Source organism: Temnothorax americanus, unplaced genomic scaffold, assembly GCF_048541705.1.
Source record: "Temnothorax americanus isolate GAGA-0224 unplaced genomic scaffold, ASM4854170v1 Scaffold2, whole genome shotgun sequence".
Lineage (NCBI taxonomy): Eukaryota > Metazoa > Arthropoda > Insecta > Hymenoptera > Formicidae > Temnothorax > Temnothorax americanus.
The window spans coordinates 8,017,758-8,035,820 of NW_027509338.1; the positions used below are offsets into that span (position 1 = coordinate 8,017,758).

The 18,063-nt window shown below is 39.5% G+C and overlaps 5 protein-coding genes and 1 long non-coding RNA gene across 18 annotated transcripts in view; 3 read left to right on the forward strand and 3 right to left on the reverse strand.

Annotated features, from left to right (window-relative positions):
- The window catches only part of LOC143896816 (unconventional myosin-XVIIIa), a 46,993-nt gene extending 44,850 nt beyond the window's left edge, over positions 1-2,143 (reverse strand). Inside the window, exon 1 of one of the 3 annotated variants that reach the window (XM_077404872.1) lies at positions 1,520-2,143. The gene's annotated coding sequence lies outside the window, so the exon portion shown is untranslated. Of the gene's footprint in view, positions 1-1,212 lie in introns of all 3 variants that reach the window. The other 2 variants (XM_077404875.1, XM_077404873.1) reach the window with 2 other exon arrangements.
- Positions 1-18,063, forward strand: part of LOC143896823 (uncharacterized) — a 116,367-nt gene that overhangs the window by 79,668 nt on the left and 18,636 nt on the right. The gene's annotated exons all lie outside the window — the stretch shown is intronic.
- On the forward strand, positions 2,284-4,427 carry Hemk1 (HemK methyltransferase 1). 2 transcript variants are annotated; one of them, XM_077404914.1, is made up of 5 exons: positions 2,284-2,847; positions 3,246-3,334; positions 3,421-3,643; positions 3,763-4,016; positions 4,088-4,427. In XM_077404914.1, exons 1-5 carry the CDS (start codon positions 2,587-2,589, stop codon positions 4,329-4,331), a joined length of 1,071 nt encoding a protein of 356 aa, XP_077261040.1. In that variant the 5' UTR covers positions 2,284-2,586; the 3' UTR covers positions 4,332-4,427. The 2 variants fall into 2 exon arrangements, with proteins under 2 accessions (XP_077261040.1, XP_077261041.1); XM_077404915.1 differs by having other exon boundaries at positions 2,297-2,847; positions 3,430-3,643.
- On the reverse strand, positions 4,625-6,464 carry LOC143896835 (uncharacterized). Of its 6 annotated transcripts, none has more exons than XR_013256767.1 (3): positions 5,636-6,281; positions 5,393-5,562; positions 4,625-5,261 (listed from the first exon to the last, which is right to left on the reverse strand). It is a non-coding gene; the product is annotated as an uncharacterized LOC143896835 (long non-coding RNA). The 6 variants fall into 6 exon arrangements; XR_013256769.1 differs by having other exon boundaries at positions 5,393-5,495; positions 5,564-6,281; XR_013256766.1 differs by having other exon boundaries at positions 5,830-6,265.
- Positions 7,349-9,506, forward strand: LOC143896998 (MTRF1L release factor glutamine methyltransferase-like). Of its 3 annotated transcripts, none has more exons than XM_077405266.1 (6): positions 7,349-7,487; positions 7,666-7,944; positions 8,325-8,413; positions 8,500-8,722; positions 8,839-9,092; positions 9,167-9,506. In XM_077405266.1, the coding sequence occupies exons 2-6, from the start codon at positions 7,684-7,686 to the stop codon at positions 9,408-9,410; spliced, it is 1,071 nt and encodes a 356-aa protein (XP_077261392.1). In that variant the 5' UTR covers positions 7,349-7,487; positions 7,666-7,683; the 3' UTR covers positions 9,411-9,506. The 3 variants fall into 3 exon arrangements, with proteins under 3 accessions (XP_077261392.1, XP_077261394.1, XP_077261393.1); XM_077405268.1 differs by having other exon boundaries at positions 8,509-8,722; XM_077405267.1 differs by having other exon boundaries at positions 7,355-7,487; positions 7,621-7,944.
- Positions 9,607-17,040, reverse strand: LOC143896997 (uncharacterized). Of its 2 annotated transcripts, none has more exons than XM_077405264.1 (10): positions 16,820-17,038; positions 14,111-14,426; positions 13,730-13,907; positions 12,927-13,665; positions 12,585-12,841; positions 11,967-12,148; positions 11,561-11,786; positions 11,317-11,476; positions 10,825-11,059; positions 9,607-10,556 (listed from the first exon to the last, which is right to left on the reverse strand). In XM_077405264.1, the coding sequence occupies exons 1-10, from the start codon at positions 16,944-16,946 to the stop codon at positions 10,274-10,276; spliced, it is 2,703 nt and encodes a 900-aa protein (XP_077261390.1). In that variant the 5' UTR covers positions 16,947-17,038; the 3' UTR covers positions 9,607-10,273. The 2 variants fall into 2 exon arrangements, with proteins under 2 accessions (XP_077261390.1, XP_077261391.1); XM_077405265.1 differs by having other exon boundaries at positions 10,420-10,556; positions 10,825-11,076; positions 16,820-17,040.

An 18,063-nucleotide genomic window follows, 5' to 3' on the forward strand; every position in this document is an offset into this window, starting at 1 on the left:
GCCGAAGAGCAGCGTATATTATCGAGCCGATTACCTCAACGATTATCGACACGCGCGTTCTTTATTGCGTGAAAACGAAGCTGACGAGCTGAACGATCAACCGTTTGATTTGGGATTCAATTAGAGGAGGTTGCAATTTTTTTTTCATACGACAACGAAACGCGGTGCGTCGTCGTGCGATTATTTGCACCCTCGTTACTCGCCTATTTGCATGCCCTCGCGGAAGACAATTTAGAGAAGTCATAAGTGTGCGTTCATGGGATCTACGGGAGAGCGTAGAAAATTAGAAAGGCGACAATTAACCGCTGCTAATGAAACCGCACACATTCTAGAGATTTAATTGCACGTTCCTGTACAGTTCTTTGCGCGTGCATACGCTGTGCGGGGAGGAGATAATTTAAAATGTAATCGGGGCAACGCGGAAGCGTATTGCGCAAACGTCGATCTTACATCATTAAATTAGCGCGTGGAAACGAACGACAGATCTGTGACCAAAAAAAATGTATCTACACGAAGGACGTAATATATCAAACACTCTATTCTCGCGCGTAACGTTCATACTGTTCATAGTAGCCGGCGTTGTTCGCGAATAACGATACGCGCTCGCTTTTCCACCACACCTTGCTCCGCGTTTCTCGCTCTTCAAGGACGGCTCGGAAAATCCCGTTGGGCGCCGGCGAATCTACAGGCGTGTCGATCGATTAGCCGGCACACTCGCGGAGCCGGCAAATTTTTCGGAGCACGCGGTGTCGCCTCCGCTCCGAAAATCCCGACGGCGATCGATGCCCCGATTCGCTCCGGTTCGCGTGCACGAAGCGCTAAACCAAGCGCGCGCTGCGAAGCGCATCGCGAGCTTTACTACTGCTACCAGTGACTTTTGCGCACATAGAGAAAAGGATTCAGATTTTTTTCAACGAGTCGCTCGAGAAATCCCAATCGTTTCGCTGTAATTGACAGTCATTCAAGTGTCTGGAGACCCGAAGTATCCGGCGATTTAATATCGCTTCACCGAGAAACCTTTGGCTAAAGACTACATGCAACACCGGCGAATCTTCCGCGGCACGCGACCTTTTCGGCGAGTCGCTCGGAACGTCTCGCCGCGATCGATGCCGCGTACTCGCCGTGCCTTGCACCTCGCTACGAGCGCGTGCGGTGTTTTCGTCTCTCTCATAGGTATTCGCGGCTCTAAAGGCCTCGGCAAAGGCGCCCTACCTACGGGGGTTCGACGAGCCGCATCGGTCGATCGAACCCAGAGGTGGAGAGCGGGAGCGTGGCCTGCCTGTTGTACGTTGTTTGACACGTATCCTACGCGGACGTTTCTCGTGCTTCGAAACTGACATCGAACGGAGCCAGCCAGCCGTGCGTATACGGCCACGAGAGACACGCGTCACATCAACGGCACCGCTACCACAACACCCGCCATTCGCACGAGCCACCACGACGCGTGCTCGTGCAGGACGCGCGCTCTCGCTATACGATCCCACGGGACTGACTCTTCGGTCCGATGAATCAAACGCACCTAGGAAGGCCGCGCCTGGGTGACTTGGCGATAGGCGCGAGAGCTGGTTCTCCGCGGCACCAGCACCGTGATGACCCAGCCGAGGTCGGTTCTCGGTCGACCTCCTCGCGGTGCAACGCGCTGCGACGCGAGTACGTGCATCAGTCGGTGGGGGGGGGGAAGGAGGAGAGGGAGGGAAGTTCAACAGCGGCGCTCTTTAAACGGCGTTATACTACGACTCGGTCTCGCACTCGCTGCGACACGGAGGAGGACTGTCATGGCAGTCATGAATTGGGAGCGGGGCCGGTGGCGACTGCCAGCGCCTTCGGCCAGACAACGGCCTGTTAGCCAGCACCCTTCTTTTCCAGACAGCTTACTCCAGCATCGGCGCATGCGTGCGCCGCTTTTTAGACCTTTCGATCCACCGGCGGAGCACGGCTTTAGCGGCATCTTCTAAAGCTGCCCAGGTCTTTGACTCCGCTCCCAGCTATACAGCCTTCCGAGTTGCCACAGAGAAAGAGAGTGATTTCACCGTCGGTCGGTTGGAGAAGGCAGTCGGCAATCTGCGGACTCTTGATGATATAAAAAATTGGAGCTTTCATAGTTCCAATAAATATAACATAACGATTCAACAATAATTAAAGGATAAAGACAATAATACGATTAAGTAATTAATAGCATAATTATATAGTTTACTTTAAAAAAAGTGATATATTGATAACATTTAAGAACACAAAGCACTACAAAACTGTGTTTACATTAATAGCATTCTTTTATAAAAATACTATATTTTATACCTAATCATGTGCGAAAAACAATTTGCGATATTTTTATTAACTTTCTATATTCGGAGCATTTTGATCCGATGTTTTTTTAAATTATAACATCTTTGATTAATTGTCGATAAACATACGACAGACTTCCATCTCGCCAGCTGGCAGCAGTTTCTATATAACATGCATAGCACAGTTAAAATACGTGTACAATCTCCGGCACGTTTCACGATCTATCAGCTGATGGCAGCGTCATTAACTGATTGAATCTGTGCATTTTGCATCTGCATTCCGCAGAAAGTCTAATGAAGCATCATGTGGTGTCGTAACGTATTGAGGACACGTACTATCGGCAATAAGCCAGCTATATTAGCCTGTCTACAATGTTTGACGAATAAAAATCTCAATAGTGTCACGTTGAAGCATCCAGCGCGACGTTTATTTGTTTCGGATGCGCGTGAATGTACGATCGGCGATGTTATCGATCAATGGAGTCGCCGATTTGAGAGCGAAGGCATACCGGAGCCGGTGGAATCGATAGAGCATATAGTGGCGCACGTTATAGGAACTAAGAAGGTATCACTAATAGCGCGACTGTCTCATACATAATTGGTCATTGACGACATTCAGCGAATGACAATTAGATGATAATTATATAGGTGACAATTAGATTCATTTTACGTCGCGCGTATTTTTTTAATGCACAAACGCAATTATACTTTTGTTATATTTATTGCAGTATTTATTTGGCTCACAGTATAGCTGCTTGTCACGAATTTCATGACTGTTACTTTCTAATTACTGAACATTTTAGTAGGATACATCAAAATTGCGGAGATTCAGGCGATATATATTAGAGTATCATAGCAAGACAGTACAAATATACTTTGCAAAAAATATATTAAAAATCTGTTATTAGGCTCTTTAGAACTAATAAGTGAAAAATTGCTCTAATTCTCTCTTATTACTTACAGATAGTAGATATCTTGAATGTCAGAAATGACCCTCTCACCACGAGTCAGATTGAAAAATTGGAGTCGTTATGCGAATGTCGATTGTCTAGGTAAGAGGTCCTCAAATATGGCCTTTATAGTCCATATACTGGATCAAACTGCGTGAAGACCTTCGCGCTCACTTATGAATGCCAAGTCCTTGCAGGATGCCAGTTCAGTACATTATCGGCGAATGGGATTTCCGAGACATTACCGTGAAGCTTGTGCCACCGATTTTTATTCCTCGCCCAGAGACCGAAATACTGGTGGATTTTGTGCTGAAAAGACTGAGTTCGTCGCAGGCCGACAGTTGCGAAATCCTAGAAATCGGTTGCGGCTCGGGCGCGATATCACTGGCTCTCGCTCATGCTTGTAAAAGAGTATGTGAGATGATAATTTTATTGGGCTATATTTGTATCCTAGAAGCAGACTCTGACAATTTAAGAAATAATGGAATAATGTTTCAAGATAGAAGAAATAAAGAATAATACTTTTCTAGATAAAGTGCACAGCAATCGACGCGAGTCCGCACGCTTGCGATTTGACGATAATAAATCGGAGCAACCTGGACTTAACGAAGCAAGTTACAGTAATACATGCGACCCTAAAGTCGGATGCGAGTATCGAAGTCTCGAGTAGCTCGAATGGCGCCGATAATGTGGATTTAAATTCAAAACTATTCGATTTTGTGATCAGTAATCCGCCATACGTGCCAACAAAGCAGATCCCGGAACTGCAGCCTGAGATAAGGATGTAATGCGCAAAGTGTGACTGCCAACTTTGAAAATGTTATATAAATAATTAATAACATATTTATTATGTAGTTATGAGGATCTCAGGGCACTGGATGGCGGCGACGATGGACTGAAAGTGATCAAGCCGCTCTTAAAATATGCTGCCAAAGCATTAAAACCTGGCGGACGTCTCTTCGTGGAGATTGATCCTACTCATCCGGAATATATACAATTTTTTACAAATAAATATCCCGATTTAAAGCTCTATCACGAACATACGTACAAAGATTTTTGTAATAACGATCGATTCGTGGAAGTAGTGAAAGTTATTTGAAAAAGCAATTCTTGACTCTACATTCGTTATATTACTTTGTATATATGTTTTATATGATTATTTTGTAAAAATGTCTTAATAAAACCGACACACACATATTAGTAGGTTATATATATTATGTAAGTTTATTGTATATTTTATTTGTTATGTCTATAACTTTAACTAAGTTATAGATATATGTCTATATTGGACGGATCAGTCATAGGAGTTTATATTAATATTTTTATAATTTAATTAGACAAACTTTCTATCCATGAGTATTGTATTAATTTTTTCAAACTGTTTGCAGAAACTTAATACAAAATTTTATATTTAATGTAATGATATATACAGTGACTGATTAATAAGTTAAATTTGGTGGCACAATTTCGACTTGTAACGACAAAACTAGGATATGACTTATTTTTCGCCTCTTACTATAATGTTTATGCTTTCGATGTAAATATGATATGTGTAAAATGTTCTTGTGTCGTCCTCCGTTGTCAACCATCATTCTCCGTTGTTGTTCATTCATCGCTGTTGGTGAACATCCACGTCATCCTATCGGCGTACCTGTAACTAGACATTAAATAATTATTGTTACATATTACATGTACGTACGTGTGTGCGCATATGTTTGCATGCACATATGTGCATATTTTCTTTTCATATATTACTAATCATTCTTGAGCATTGTCTCTTTTTCTTGCTCTTCGTCATCCCAAGAGTTGCGTTAGTTCCTCTGGACAGTCGGGTTAGGCACCTGCGCATGTGGACGCAATTTGCGTGACGTTGTTTCCTTTGCCGCCCGGAAAACATCCAAACTGAATCGCGGTGCCTGAGGCTCAAGGCCACTCAGCGCGGGTCTACTCCATAGACCAAACTTGCCGAAAGTGGACACTAGGCGTATATTAGTGGATAGCAGGTTACCACCGGAAGATCCTGCGGTACCTTTGATTGCGTCAATCAAAAAAGAACTTGAAAAATTCTCGCCTCAGTAGAGCCCAGTTACAAGTACAATTATTAAAAATTACGCCCTTTAAAATAATAAAAAGAGAAGTAAAGCTTTTTCAATACGTCACCATTTAAATCGCTCGGTTTCTGTCTTCAATCTGCTCTCAGATTTTTTAGCAGGATCTGCTCGATTTCTGCCACCAATCTGCTATCTGAATCTGTTAGCAGACTCTGTTGGCAGAACATGAGCTTAAATATGGATTGCCAATCTGCCTACAGACTGCTATCATTTTGCTTACTGGAATATAATATAAAAAATCGATAAGATATTGACCCGATGGAAAAATGCAACAAACTCATTACTTTTACACAGTTAGTGTTCACTGGTAGATAAAAATAGAGGATCGAATGGGTCGACCCCACTTTAGCAATTTACTATCACGCGCGATAATACAAATCTTTTACAAGAAAAATGTAATAATTATCTACCACTTGTTACTTAAATTTTTTCGAGATATAGTACTACCACTTTGTTTTTTTTTTCGAGGTAACAACATATACATACATTACTATGCGTGTACTTGGCGCCTTTTTTACCTTTTTTTTAAATATACGGTAATTTTGTACGAATTAATTTTCCGCGAACATTTTTACTTCAAAATTTTGATTTTCTGGAACAATTTATAACAAGTCTAGAATAATCCGGAACAACTTTTAGAATTTCAAAATTTCAAAAATGGGATGTCAACTTCACACAGGTACGTCCCATGGGGTATAGAATTTTTCTGTCGTGAAAACGAGCCAACAGGGCAACACGTGGACTCATCTAGTTGTAAGTTGTAAGTTATAAATGAGGATTTGTGGGGGATGTGTGGGGACCGCGCGAGCGCCTGTTACAATTTACAATCCATCTGATGGCTCGAGTGCGACTGAGAAAGACTACGTCAGCGGCCAGCTGTCGTAATTGTCGGTCGTCGGACGTCGGTTCAAAGTCTGATTGTAGGTTTATCACGCGCGTGCGATTTAGCTCTTGTACACGGAGAATGCTCAACTTTGCGACACGATTTACGTCAAAGATAAGGCGGACAGAGATCAGCCGGTCGGACCATAGTTTAAGGTCATATGACCTTAAACTATGGGTCAAAGGATGAATGTAATACCTCTGTAAAATGTAATTGTTAAGTAATAATACTTTGAACAAAAATTATGTGAATGATTTATTATATATATACCTATATATTATATATTATTATATATATGTTGATATAATAATAATAATAATAATAATAATATATATATATATAATTATATGATATATCGATATAAAATATTAACTAAAATGTAAAAGTGCAAAACGATATATGTATATACATGTAATTTGATCAAAATTTTGGCTCCCTTATTATTATCAAATGTTTATTAAAAACAATCGCGATCACTAATAGAATGACACCGATTAGCATTTATATCTCATGGTCTTTGCTTAAAAATACCGTTTTGCAAAAAAGTTTTTTTATCGTTTGAGCAATTCTCTTCAAAACTGAAAGATTGCCGTATCATATGTATTTTTGTATACCACGTGGTGATGAGTTATCCAGGAAGGAGGGTATTGGAGCATTGCCGGGGATAGATGACGACATATCGATCAGTAGACGGGCAAGTCTCCCTATAAAAGCCTTGCATTGAGAACCGTTACTTTAGAGGTCAGTCAAGGGCACCTTGCTTAACATTTATCCAAACTGATAAAATTTCTTGCATAATACCGTCATTACCGTCGGACGGTAATGTCTCCTTTTTCTCGGTCACCAGATTGTATTGTCGCGCGTGGTTCGACCAATTCGACCCTCTATATTTTTATATATCTACCAGTGAACACTAGCTGTGTAAAAGTGATGTGTTTATTTGCATTTTTCCATCGGGTCAATATCTTATCGATTTTTTATATACAGTATATTTATTAATTGTTAACTTCAGCTTTATCGATTTTTCATATTATATCCCAGTAAGCAAAATGATAGCAGTCTGTCGGCAGCTTTAATTAAAACATATCAGCAGACTGACGTCAACTGCGTCTTCATATTTAAACTCATGTTCTGCCAACAGAGTCTGCTAACGCTAACAGAATCAGATAGTAGATTTGTGGCAGAAATCGAGCAGATCCTGCTGACAAATCTGAGAACAGATTGACCGACCAAGGCCTGCTGTTTGGTAGCGATTTAAATGGTGACGTATAGAGAGCTTTACTTCTTTTTTTATTATTTTAAAGGGCGTAATTTTTAATAGTTATGAATTAATAAATTATAAAAAAAATTGTATTTTTACATTAAATTAAAAATACAAAAACATACAATTTTAGGTACAATTTTAAAATACAATATAATTTTGCACCTGCATTCCGCAGACAGTCTAAGGAAGCATCATGTGGTGTCGTAACGTCTTGAGGACACGTACTGTCTACAATAAACCAGCTATATTAGCCTGTCTACAATGTTTGACGAATAACAATCTCAATAGTGTTACGTTGAAGCATCCAGCGCGACGTTTATTTGTTTCGGATGCGCGTGAATGTACGATCGGCGATGTTATCGATCAATGGAGTCGCCGATTTGAGAGCGAAGGCGTACAGGAGCCGATGAAATCGATAGAGCATATAGTAGCGCACGTTATAGGAACTAAGAAGGTATTACTAATAGCGCTATTGTCTCATACATAATTGGTCATTGACGACATTCAGCGAATGACAATTATAGATGATAATTAGGTGACAATTAGATTCATTTTAGGTCGTGCGTATTTTTTTAATCTAAACGCAATTATACTTTTTGTTTACTTATTGCAGTATTTATTTGGCTCACAGTAGCTGCTTGTCACGAATTTCATAACTGTCACTTTCTAATTACTGAACATTTTAGTAGAATACATCAAAGTTGGGGATTTAAGCGATGAGTATCATATCAAGACAGTACAAATATACTTTGCAAAAAATATATTAAAAATCTGTTATTAGACTCTAGAACTAACAAGTGAAAAATTGTTTGAATTCTCTCTTATTACTTACAGATGGTAGATATCTTGAATGTCAGAAATGACGCTCTCACCGCGAGTCAGATTGAAAAATTGGAGTCGTTATGCGAAAGTCGACTGTCTAGGTAAGAAATCCTCAAATATGGCCTTTATAGTCCATATATCGGATCAAACTGCGCGAAGATCTTCGCGCTCACTTATGAATGCCAAGTCCTTGCAGGATGCCAGTTCAGTACATTGTCGGCGAATGGAATTTCCGAGACATTACCGTGAAACTTGTGCCACCGATTTTGATTCCTTGGCCAGAGACCGAAATACTAGTGGATGTTGTGGTGAAAAGACTGAGTTCGTTGCAGGCTGACAGTGGCGAAATTATAGAAATCGGTTGCGGTTCAGGCGCGATATCACTGGCTGTCGCTCATGCTTGTAAAGGGGTAAGTGGGATTATAATTTTATTGGGCTATTTGTATCCTAGGAGCAAACTTCAACAATTAAGAAATAATGGAATAATGCTTCAAGATAGAAGAAATAAAGAATAATATTTTTATAGATGAAATTCACAGCGATCGACAAGAATCTGCACGCTTGCGATTTGACGACAATAAATCGGGACAACCTGAACTTAACGAAGCAAGCTACAGTAATACATGCAAACCTAAAGCCGGATGCGAGTATCGAAGTTTTGAGCAGCTCGAATGGTGCCGATAATGTGGATTTAAATTCAAAACTATTCGATTTTGTGATCAGTAATCCGCCATACGTGCCAACAAAGCAGATCCCGGAACTGCAGCCTGATCTAAGGATGTAATGCGCAAAGTGTGACTGCCAATTTCGAATTATATATAAATAATCATTAATAACATATTTATTATGTATAGTTATCAGGATCCGAGGGCACTGGATGGCGGCGACGATGGACTGACGGTGATCAAGTCGGTCTTAAAATATGCTGCCAAAGCATTAAAACCTGGCGGACGTCTCTTCATGGAGGTTCATCCTACTCATCCGGAACATATACAATCTTTTACAAATAACTATCCCGATTTAAAGCTCTATCACGAACATTCATACAAAGATTCTTGTAATAACGATCGAATCGTGGAAGTAGTGAAAGTTATTTGAAAAAGCAATTCTTGACTCTACATTCGTTATATTACTTTGTATATATGTTTTACCTGATTATTTTGTAAAAATGTCTTAATAAAACCGACACACACATATTAGTAGGTTATATATATTATGTATAAGTTTATTGTATATTTTATTAGTTATGTCTATAACTTTAACTAAGTTATAGATATATGTCTATATTGGACGGATCAGTCATATATAGGAGTTTATATTAATATTTTTATAATTTACTGAATAATGAATTCTCTTCGCCAGTATATATTCTATAGAATAACAAATAAGTAATTTTTTAAATCGACTTTGACTGGCAATATATAACATCTCTTCTATGTGACCATTGAATAAACTATGAACCAACTCGCTTTGTCGGATTCACACAGCATTTTTTCGGATCAATCGTTAAGACATTATTAATTTCGACCAACGCTTTTGGTCAGATGATGTTTAATAATTTAATTATAATCAAATTTTCTATCCATGAGTATTGTATTAATTTTTTCAACTTGTTTGCAAAAACTTAATACAAAATTTTATGTTTAATATAATGATATATACAGTGACTGATTAATAAGTTAAATTCGGTGGCACAATTTTAACTTTGAACGACAAAACAATGACATGACTTATTTGTCCTCTTACTATAATGTTTATGCTTTCGATGTAATGATACGTGTAAAATGTTCTGTTTTGCTACATATTATAGTTCATATAATGGAAAACTTCGACGTCGAGTTATAAAATTTTGTGGAAAAGATTTGATTGAATATTTACATTGTTTTTGGACTTAAGAGTATATCACTTCGCGAGCACTTAAGCTAATAGATATTGCATCCTATTGCACTTATAACTGGGCTCTACTGGGGCGAGAATTTTTCAAGTTCTTTTTTGATTGACGCAATCAAAGGTACCGCAGGATCCTCCGGTGGTAACCTGCTATCCGCTAATATACGCCTGGTGACCACTTCCGGCAAGTTCGGTCTATGGAATGGACCAGCGCTGAGTGGCCTTGAGCCCCAGGCACCGCGAGAATGAATCGATTCAGTTTGGCCAGTTTCCGGGATGTCCTCGTCCAGGCCTCTACGCGGCAATGATGTACGAGGGCGTGTTTTCATTTCCATCGTTGGCGTTGCTACCGGACTGCGTAATTAATACAGTCACTTTTATTACTCGATTAATTTAATAATTTGTTTAATGCGCAAGTGGTATATAAATATATCGCGAGGTAATTTTTCATTTTAAGTCTCGTTACATTTCAGAATCTTATTTCTCATTCGTTATAAAAAATAGAAAAATGTGCGTATTTTTGATATTAGTAATAATTTAGCAACTTCGAACTTTAATAACTGTAATCACCTGTTAGAAGAAGAAGTAGAAGAAGAAGTAGAAGAAGAAGAAGGATATGTACCTGACGTGGGCGGATTTGCCTCTGGTCTCCGAGAGTATCGCGAGTGTGTCCGTTGTACATGCGACGGAGATCGGCGGCTGCGGCGGTCGTTGCGGCTCTTTGATCTTGACGTCTCTGCTTCCGAAGAGGCTGAAGGAGTCCTCGAGCAACTCGTGGAGTCTCCTCCTGGCGCGACCCACGGGTCCGGGTGGTAGACGATACACTCCATCGACATCCGTTTCGGATGTACCATTACCTTTAAAGTAGTTAAATCTTTCGAGAGATTGTGTGAAGAAACGAATATTCTTTACATCTTGCAAATCGATTGCGAACGAATGAGTTGATGTAACTTCGTCGTATTTTTCGATTAAAATAATTCCTACACTCTTATTTTACCTATTACTCATTCGTTCGTAATCGACACTGAGAGAGAAATGTTGGCGTCGTTGGTAGAGTATTTTTGAATAATAGATATTGATATTAAATACAGAGCCGAAAAAATAATATGTTTACCTTCTGTAGAGAATATCTGCTTGCTAAGATTCCAAACAATTGGCCCTACAGCTCCAGGATCTTTCGAGGCGCTCGATGTTCTTGCGAGGAATGTATCGTCGATATTGTCGTCTCTATCGCGACGCACTAATTCCGGGGAATCGATGTCTAAGTGCTTGACCTAGAGCACATTTTGTCATCAGTACAAAATACGATAGGATTTATATCGATTGGCATATGATTTAGCTCATCTTTCGAAAATTACCATGACGGGTTCCAACACTCTAGACAGTGGTTCTACGCTACGCATACTAGGAAACTGCTTGCACGATGGCATTGATAAATAAGATCGCGGTGAAGCGGTGGATTCTTCCTTATGTTTTACATAACCGTTCTCCAGAGACTCTAATGTCTCTACATGATCGGTTAACGAGTCCGGTGACCCGGCTCGGTCCATTGCGTTCGCTCTCGCCATTCTTCCATGAGACGCTCTATATTTCATGTATAAAATGTACAATTATCGTATATATATATTTTATCTTTTAATTGTATATAATTAATTTTAATATTATTGGATTAGTATTATTATTAATTTTCTTATGCGATCGTGTAACTTAGCATATTAATGATTAGTCATTCTTAATTTAGTTGCTAAGAACTTTGTTAATTACCTTGCTTTCTTAACTGCGTGTTCTTGAGTACCCCAAGGGGCCGAACCGCGAGTTTTCCTCGGTTTTTCGTCGTCGTCGCTGGAAACTTCGTGAATGCCTAATTCCAAACTGTCGGGCGTGTCGGGCGTGATCGGAGTTCGGGATAAAGTCCGCGGAGTTTGCCGCTGACTGGTACCATCGGTCTGCGAACAAGGGTGAGCCGCATCAGAAACGATGGTATATGCGATCCGAAGAGTAACAATTTGCTCGACGGAGTGGGAGTAATATTTTGCTAGAATCAATATTGTCCTGACATCGAGGAACCGAATTGTTTCCCCTCGTAATTTCCGACGTCGTTTCGTTGATCGTTCGCGTGCCGAAATGGTTTTAATACGTCGAGCTTATTTCCCCATAATACCCCCGTAATTTTTACCACGCAAAGGAAGAACTTTAAAAATTATGAAGTATTCTTTTACGAGACACTTCCGCAACTCCACACGATGCGGTTTAACAGACGTGTATTTTGTCGTTCCTATTACACACGCTTTGCATATAACGAAAGATCAAATCAACGCTGACTCGCGCTGTTAATTCGGATTTTTTAACGTGACTAAAAAATAAAAATCGTATTGCGCGTACCTTGACTTCTGTCTCCGACGTTGAGAAAGCAGCGTTATCGAGACCGGACGTTGTGGCTGTGTATTCGCGTTCCTTCTTAAGAATACTTTTATTTGGCGGTGCAACAACAGCGCTGTGCGCCCTTTTTCTTTTGGCAGCCAAGATCAAGCCGGTGAGAACCAAGATTAGTAAAACGACACCCGCGCCAGCGGCACCGATTAACAGCCATGCGTCTCTCCTCCGCGATAGAGCTAGAGGTCTACTCTCCTTCAGATAAGCTATAAAAAGAATGCAACATAATTTGTTTTGTATTATAATTTTATCAAATTTTTCCGAATAATTAAGACTTACTATTTTACTCACGTTCGCTTTGAATAATCACCGGTGCACCGAGTTCCAGAGCGACTTCCTGGGGCGAGAGAAGCGCCATATCCCTCGCGGCCGTTTCAGCAGGAACGGGCTTATCGTCGAGATGAACCGAATAGATCAATCTCGTAGCGCCGCTCTCGATTACGCTCGTATTCTGCATTCTAACTTTCACGACCCCCGGAATCGAACCGTCCGCAAAACGCGATTTCGAGCGTATATTTGCACTCGCATTTTTATTATCGTTAAATCGGCTTCCGGAGATGCTATCAGTATTCAATTTTGGCATCATTTCTGGTGGGGATTGTTTGCCGGAATCGTCAATTCTATCGGGACCGAGGTGCGTCGGATCGACGGTTATAGATTCATCGTTCTGTATGGACAAGGATTTTGTTTCTTCTTTCAACGTTTTTATGATCTTCTTCAGAGCGAAATCATCTTTTGCAGATTTTTCGTTATTATCGGTCGTTGCGTCGATGTCGAATGTCGGCAGCAACATCTTTTTCGGCCTGGGGATTTCGATCATTCTCATAGATTTGACTTGCGAAACGTTCGAAAAGTATTTGTTGTCGACTAATTGTAAGCTTGGGACGCTCGCTTCAGTTCCTGCGCGAGTCGACGAACTACCGATGGTGCCAACCGTTAATTCGGATGGTTGAGCTTCGGTTGTATTTGCGGGAATCTCTTCTCGCGGGGCTCTCACTTGGGACGAAGTTCCTAGACGTTCTTGTATATTCTATGGATATTGAAAAGAATATGAATATTGGAAGGAATTAGCATCTAAATAACGTATATTTTACCTTTTGATTAATAAGGCCGCGTAACAATGCGTCTCTTCGGGACCGTGGATCCGTCGACAGCAGACCGAGGTGCCGTTGCTGCTGTCTGGAAAACGCGGCTCGATACAAGCGAGCCAAACGAAGCTCGACTTTGGGTGGTACGGCTTCACCTGGTCGAAGAACCGTCAATAGCCAGTACCTATCAACACAAATTTAGCATTCTTTGTTACATATTGCAGAACGATATCTATAGATTAATATAACAAAGATACTTATTATATCAATCTATTTATCAAAATATCTTTTTGTCATTTGTTGACAATTCTCTGCAGTCTTTAATTTAAAAATATGTATAAAGTTAAAGGTAAAAAAATATATATTATTCTATAATAATTAACCTACCTTGGGCCTGGATCATCTCCGATAAGGACCCCGATGCTCTGATCCTCATCATCATCCAACCTAGGTGTCGGTTCTATGCACGTGACGCATTCCGGATTGTAAGTATCTGGACGATGAGGAGATATGGGGTCTTGCGGGCCCTTCTCATCGGTCGGGGTATAAACTGTGACGGTGTGAACGATCGTCCTTGTCTCGTAATAAGTTAAACCCTGATTGGGATCCACCCACGGCGGCGCGTCTTCCAGGCCGGTCCAAAAGAAATCTTGGAGATGCACCCGTCGTCCCGGTAGATGTTCGATCAGGATAACTTCGTCTTCTGTATATGAGCGAAAATCGATTTCTTTGTCTTTGTTACGTGCGTATAAGATTCGACGAAAAAGACGAATATATGACGAATGTACACACAATGAAATATTCATTATTGAAATTACAATATTGACTTCGCCTCTGCCAACGCTATATCTGTATACCTTAAATATCAATGAAGCAGCTGTTATATGTATACCTTAATACGTGATCTTAAATTATTCAAATTATTGTCGCAGTTTTGCCTCTTCTGTAAAGTATGAATTCTTAATGTTCTACAATTACGATGAATATCAATGATTTCCATGAGTTACGAGACTCAAGAGAGAAGAGGATCTCGTGTTCTACCATGAAAACTCATGTAACATGTAACGATTCTGCGAGACAAGAAGGGCAGGAAAACACGGGTGCTTGTGTACGCGGAAGCTTTTCCACGAGGAATACCTCGTCGATGGGGTCAACGACCGACCGTCATGCGACTTATCGGCGATGTCACGACACCGCCGAGGATAAGCCGATCATAATAAATGCGACAATAAAGACGGAGGACTAATATAGAGACTCCTTATCACGCGATCACGTGATTGAAGATCATAAATGTCATACAATCCATTCGTGAACAAAATTATTTTCCTTGGAACACAACGAATCAAAATCATAACTTCTGTTGTTATTATGTCATTCTAAGAATTCCAGTAATTTGGGAGTAACGTACTCTTGATCTGAAAGTTTTATATTTATCGTTTTATTTTAATGGTTGAAGACTACAGCTGAGTAAGAAGAGTGAGACAACAGAGCAAGAAGTTTACATTTTAGCGAAAAGCACGATTTTTTTGAAATGAAACTGATTTTGGACTTTGATGGACTTTGGACAATTTTAGATGTTGCAAATTGAAATTGTCCAGATTTTGGGCAACAATATGAGCGAAGAGCTGAAATTATCGATCAATTATGACACTACGTGGAATAACGCGTCCGTGATCTATTCTCCTCGCGGATTTTTTTTCACGTTGTTACGACGACCTGGTTTCACGCTTCGCTTGACTTTCCGGTACAAAAATATTGTTGAAGTTCCACGTATCCGATCGTTCATAGTTTCGCAACTTTGTACCTACGAACGAGTAATTCATTTCTGTCGCCAAATTCATCAGTGTCTCATCGATGATTAAGAGAATGCAGTAGTTCCGTATACAAATACAGTACATAATTACAGTATACGCTGCATTAACGTAGATGTATGTATATTCTTTTCCTGTTGTTGGAAAGCTTCATTCAATCATTTCCATGATATACGCAGAGTTCACAGTCACGCGGCATACCTTAAGTATTTTTAGTACGTGCGATGGTAGTGTTAAATCAATAGAAAACGGAGTTCCTATGGTGAGAATGAACCGAATTGATCGCTATTAACCCCCGTACGGCGCGCTGCTCATTCCATTGCATTCTCGTTGATATTCCCGTAAATTCACGAATATTGCATTGACATTTCTACTCGACACATGGTATATCGAGTAATGTTTACTCTTGACACTTGTTTTAAGAAAACTTAATTTTTTATGGTTATTTTACACATTTTATAAATATTACAAAATATCAATGAACTACGACAAAGCTAATCGAGCAAATATTGGTGTTTTACCACACAATCAAAATAGTAGTATCATATACGTACGTATATAAGCATGCTGATAATAATATCGATTACCTGGCGCACACCTGCATAAGAGCGCTGAATTACTTAAGCTGTCTCTTAGGTTGGCGCCTGGTCTGGCAACCAACTCAATTTCGAATAAAGCTAGTAGCCCATTGACAAGGTCACGGAAGAATGCACCCCGCGCGGAAATGAGATCACGGAGCACACTGCTTGTGTTTTCACGTGCACGTGTGTCACGATGTGAAAGAACGGTTCCGAATCGATCGAGCACGTGGAACCCCACCGTATATATGCGGCCTGCCGCTGCCCGATTCACACACGCTATCTGTATACGCGCGTAAAATTTACCGCGCGATACCAACACTACGGAATAAAAATATGTGATTTATTCGCGTAAAACGTAGACTCGTGCTTGTGTTAATAATGTCAACAGCAAGTTACAAGCAATAGCATCGAAAAATCGAAGTGTCACGAAATGGAACGATTTTCCTAATAAGATAACTCTCTGCCCTGAAAGGATAGCAGCGTTCTTACGTTTCAAGCCAATAATTGAGAGTGGAATTAAATGCAAAAAATTTCAATTAAATTAGAAGCATATCCAAGCACAATCTAAATACAAAAGTGAGCACTATAATCTCGAAATGATAAAAACCGATACGTTTATATATCTCTATGTAAAAAAACGTTTATCACTATTTTCGTATAAATTTCTACATAGTGCATCTACTTAAAAAATGCATCGCACTAACCGGCTCCTGGTGGCATGGACGCGAGCACTCTCGAGATATTGGAGTTCTGCAGTAAGAAGATCGTGATCTGCACGACGGTGCCGAAAGACGCGGATAGCGCTCCACGCAATATACTGCATAGTAGCATCGCGTTAAGCGCTCCCCGCTATACTGATTCGACGATACTACGGGGTGTTCCTCATGGATGAGTGATAGTGTCAGAGCAGAGTAGAGCCTGCGCAAAGGTTGCGTGGGTGAAAGAACCGGTGTGTAACGAACAGGTGAATAACAGGTGAATGGGATTACAGAAAAACATAAGATTAGTCTCATTGGCAGTTAGGGTTTTATTTCTATTATTTCTTCTTTCCCTTTTGTTTCCACTAGTCATTTTTATGTGCAACTAATGTATTGTGCGAATTTATATCCATGAAATTGTATGAGTTTATACTTCAATACAATTTGCCTGTAATCCTTTTTACCTGCTGTCGCTATGTATATCAATGTGTATTTCTCTCAACGACTACTTATACGTACCGCGTCTAAAAAACTGCCTCTATGATAATCAATAAATTAAAATTAAATCGCGACTAAGATTATTTTTGTGAATTATTTTTTAATAAAACAGTAAAATTCCAGATTTAATAGAATATCTTAATATATAAAATTAACACAAAATTGTATATTGATTAAAAAGAATTTTTATTTATATTTTAATTTTTGATTATTTAAAATTTCTCTTGAACAAAATAATTACTGCTATAACATCTTTGAATAATGTAATTAAGTTTTGGAGACATTTATAATTTAAAAGAATAATTGCGTAACATACATTCCTATATAAAATATATTTTCAATCCTATGCAATAACTAAATTATATTGATATTTTAGTACACTAATATTTTTAAAATCAATAGCGCTTCTACAATCTGATATAATTATATTTAACATACACACACCACTTTATTAATTACTTGTCATTGCTGTTTTTGATACTTTTGAATACTTTTGAACATTTTCAATATGTTTCCGATTGATCGCAACTTTGTAATGTTTAATGTTCAGCATTGTAATCGTGGTTGCTTTGGATGTAATACACGTCCATGTTTTATTCAGATACATCACAGGTTGTTGATCCTTTTACAAGTATTATTAATTTTCGCTTTGTTTACATTGTTATTAACACATTTAATATTACTACATTTATAATTTATTAATTTATACCTTCTTATCATTTCATTCTCACGTGTTCACACTCTTATACCGT

Excerpts from the sequence above, each read along its gene's own strand:
- Hemk1 (XM_077404914.1), top strand. The coding sequence starts at position 2,587 with ATGTGGTGTCGTAACGTATTGAGGACACGTACTATCGGCAATAAGCCA. Across the intron at positions 3,335-3,420 it reads TGCGAATGTCGATTGTCTAG|TCCTTGCAGGATGCCAGTTC; the intron begins GTAAGAGGTCCT and ends ATGAATGCCAAG. Across the intron at positions 4,017-4,087 it reads CTGCAGCCTGAGATAAGGAT|TTATGAGGATCTCAGGGCAC; the intron begins GTAATGCGCAAA and ends TTTATTATGTAG.
- LOC143896998 (XM_077405266.1), top strand. The coding sequence starts at position 7,684 with ATGTGGTGTCGTAACGTCTTGAGGACACGTACTGTCTACAATAAACCA. Across the intron at positions 7,945-8,324 it reads ACGTTATAGGAACTAAGAAG|ATGGTAGATATCTTGAATGT; the intron begins GTATTACTAATA and ends TATTACTTACAG. Across the intron at positions 8,723-8,838 it reads TCGCTCATGCTTGTAAAGGG|ATGAAATTCACAGCGATCGA; the intron begins GTAAGTGGGATT and ends ATATTTTTATAG.
- LOC143896997 (XM_077405264.1), bottom strand. The coding sequence starts at position 16,946 with ATGCTACTATGCAGTATATTGCGTGGAGCGCTATCCGCGTCTTTCGGC. Across the intron at positions 12,149-12,584 it reads CGTCGGAGACAGAAGTCAAG|ACCGATGGTACCAGTCAGCG; the intron begins GTACGCGCAATA and ends CCTTGTTCGCAG. Across the intron at positions 11,477-11,560 it reads GAGTGTTGGAACCCGTCATG|GTCAAGCACTTAGACATCGA; the intron begins GTAATTTTCGAA and ends AATGTGCTCTAG.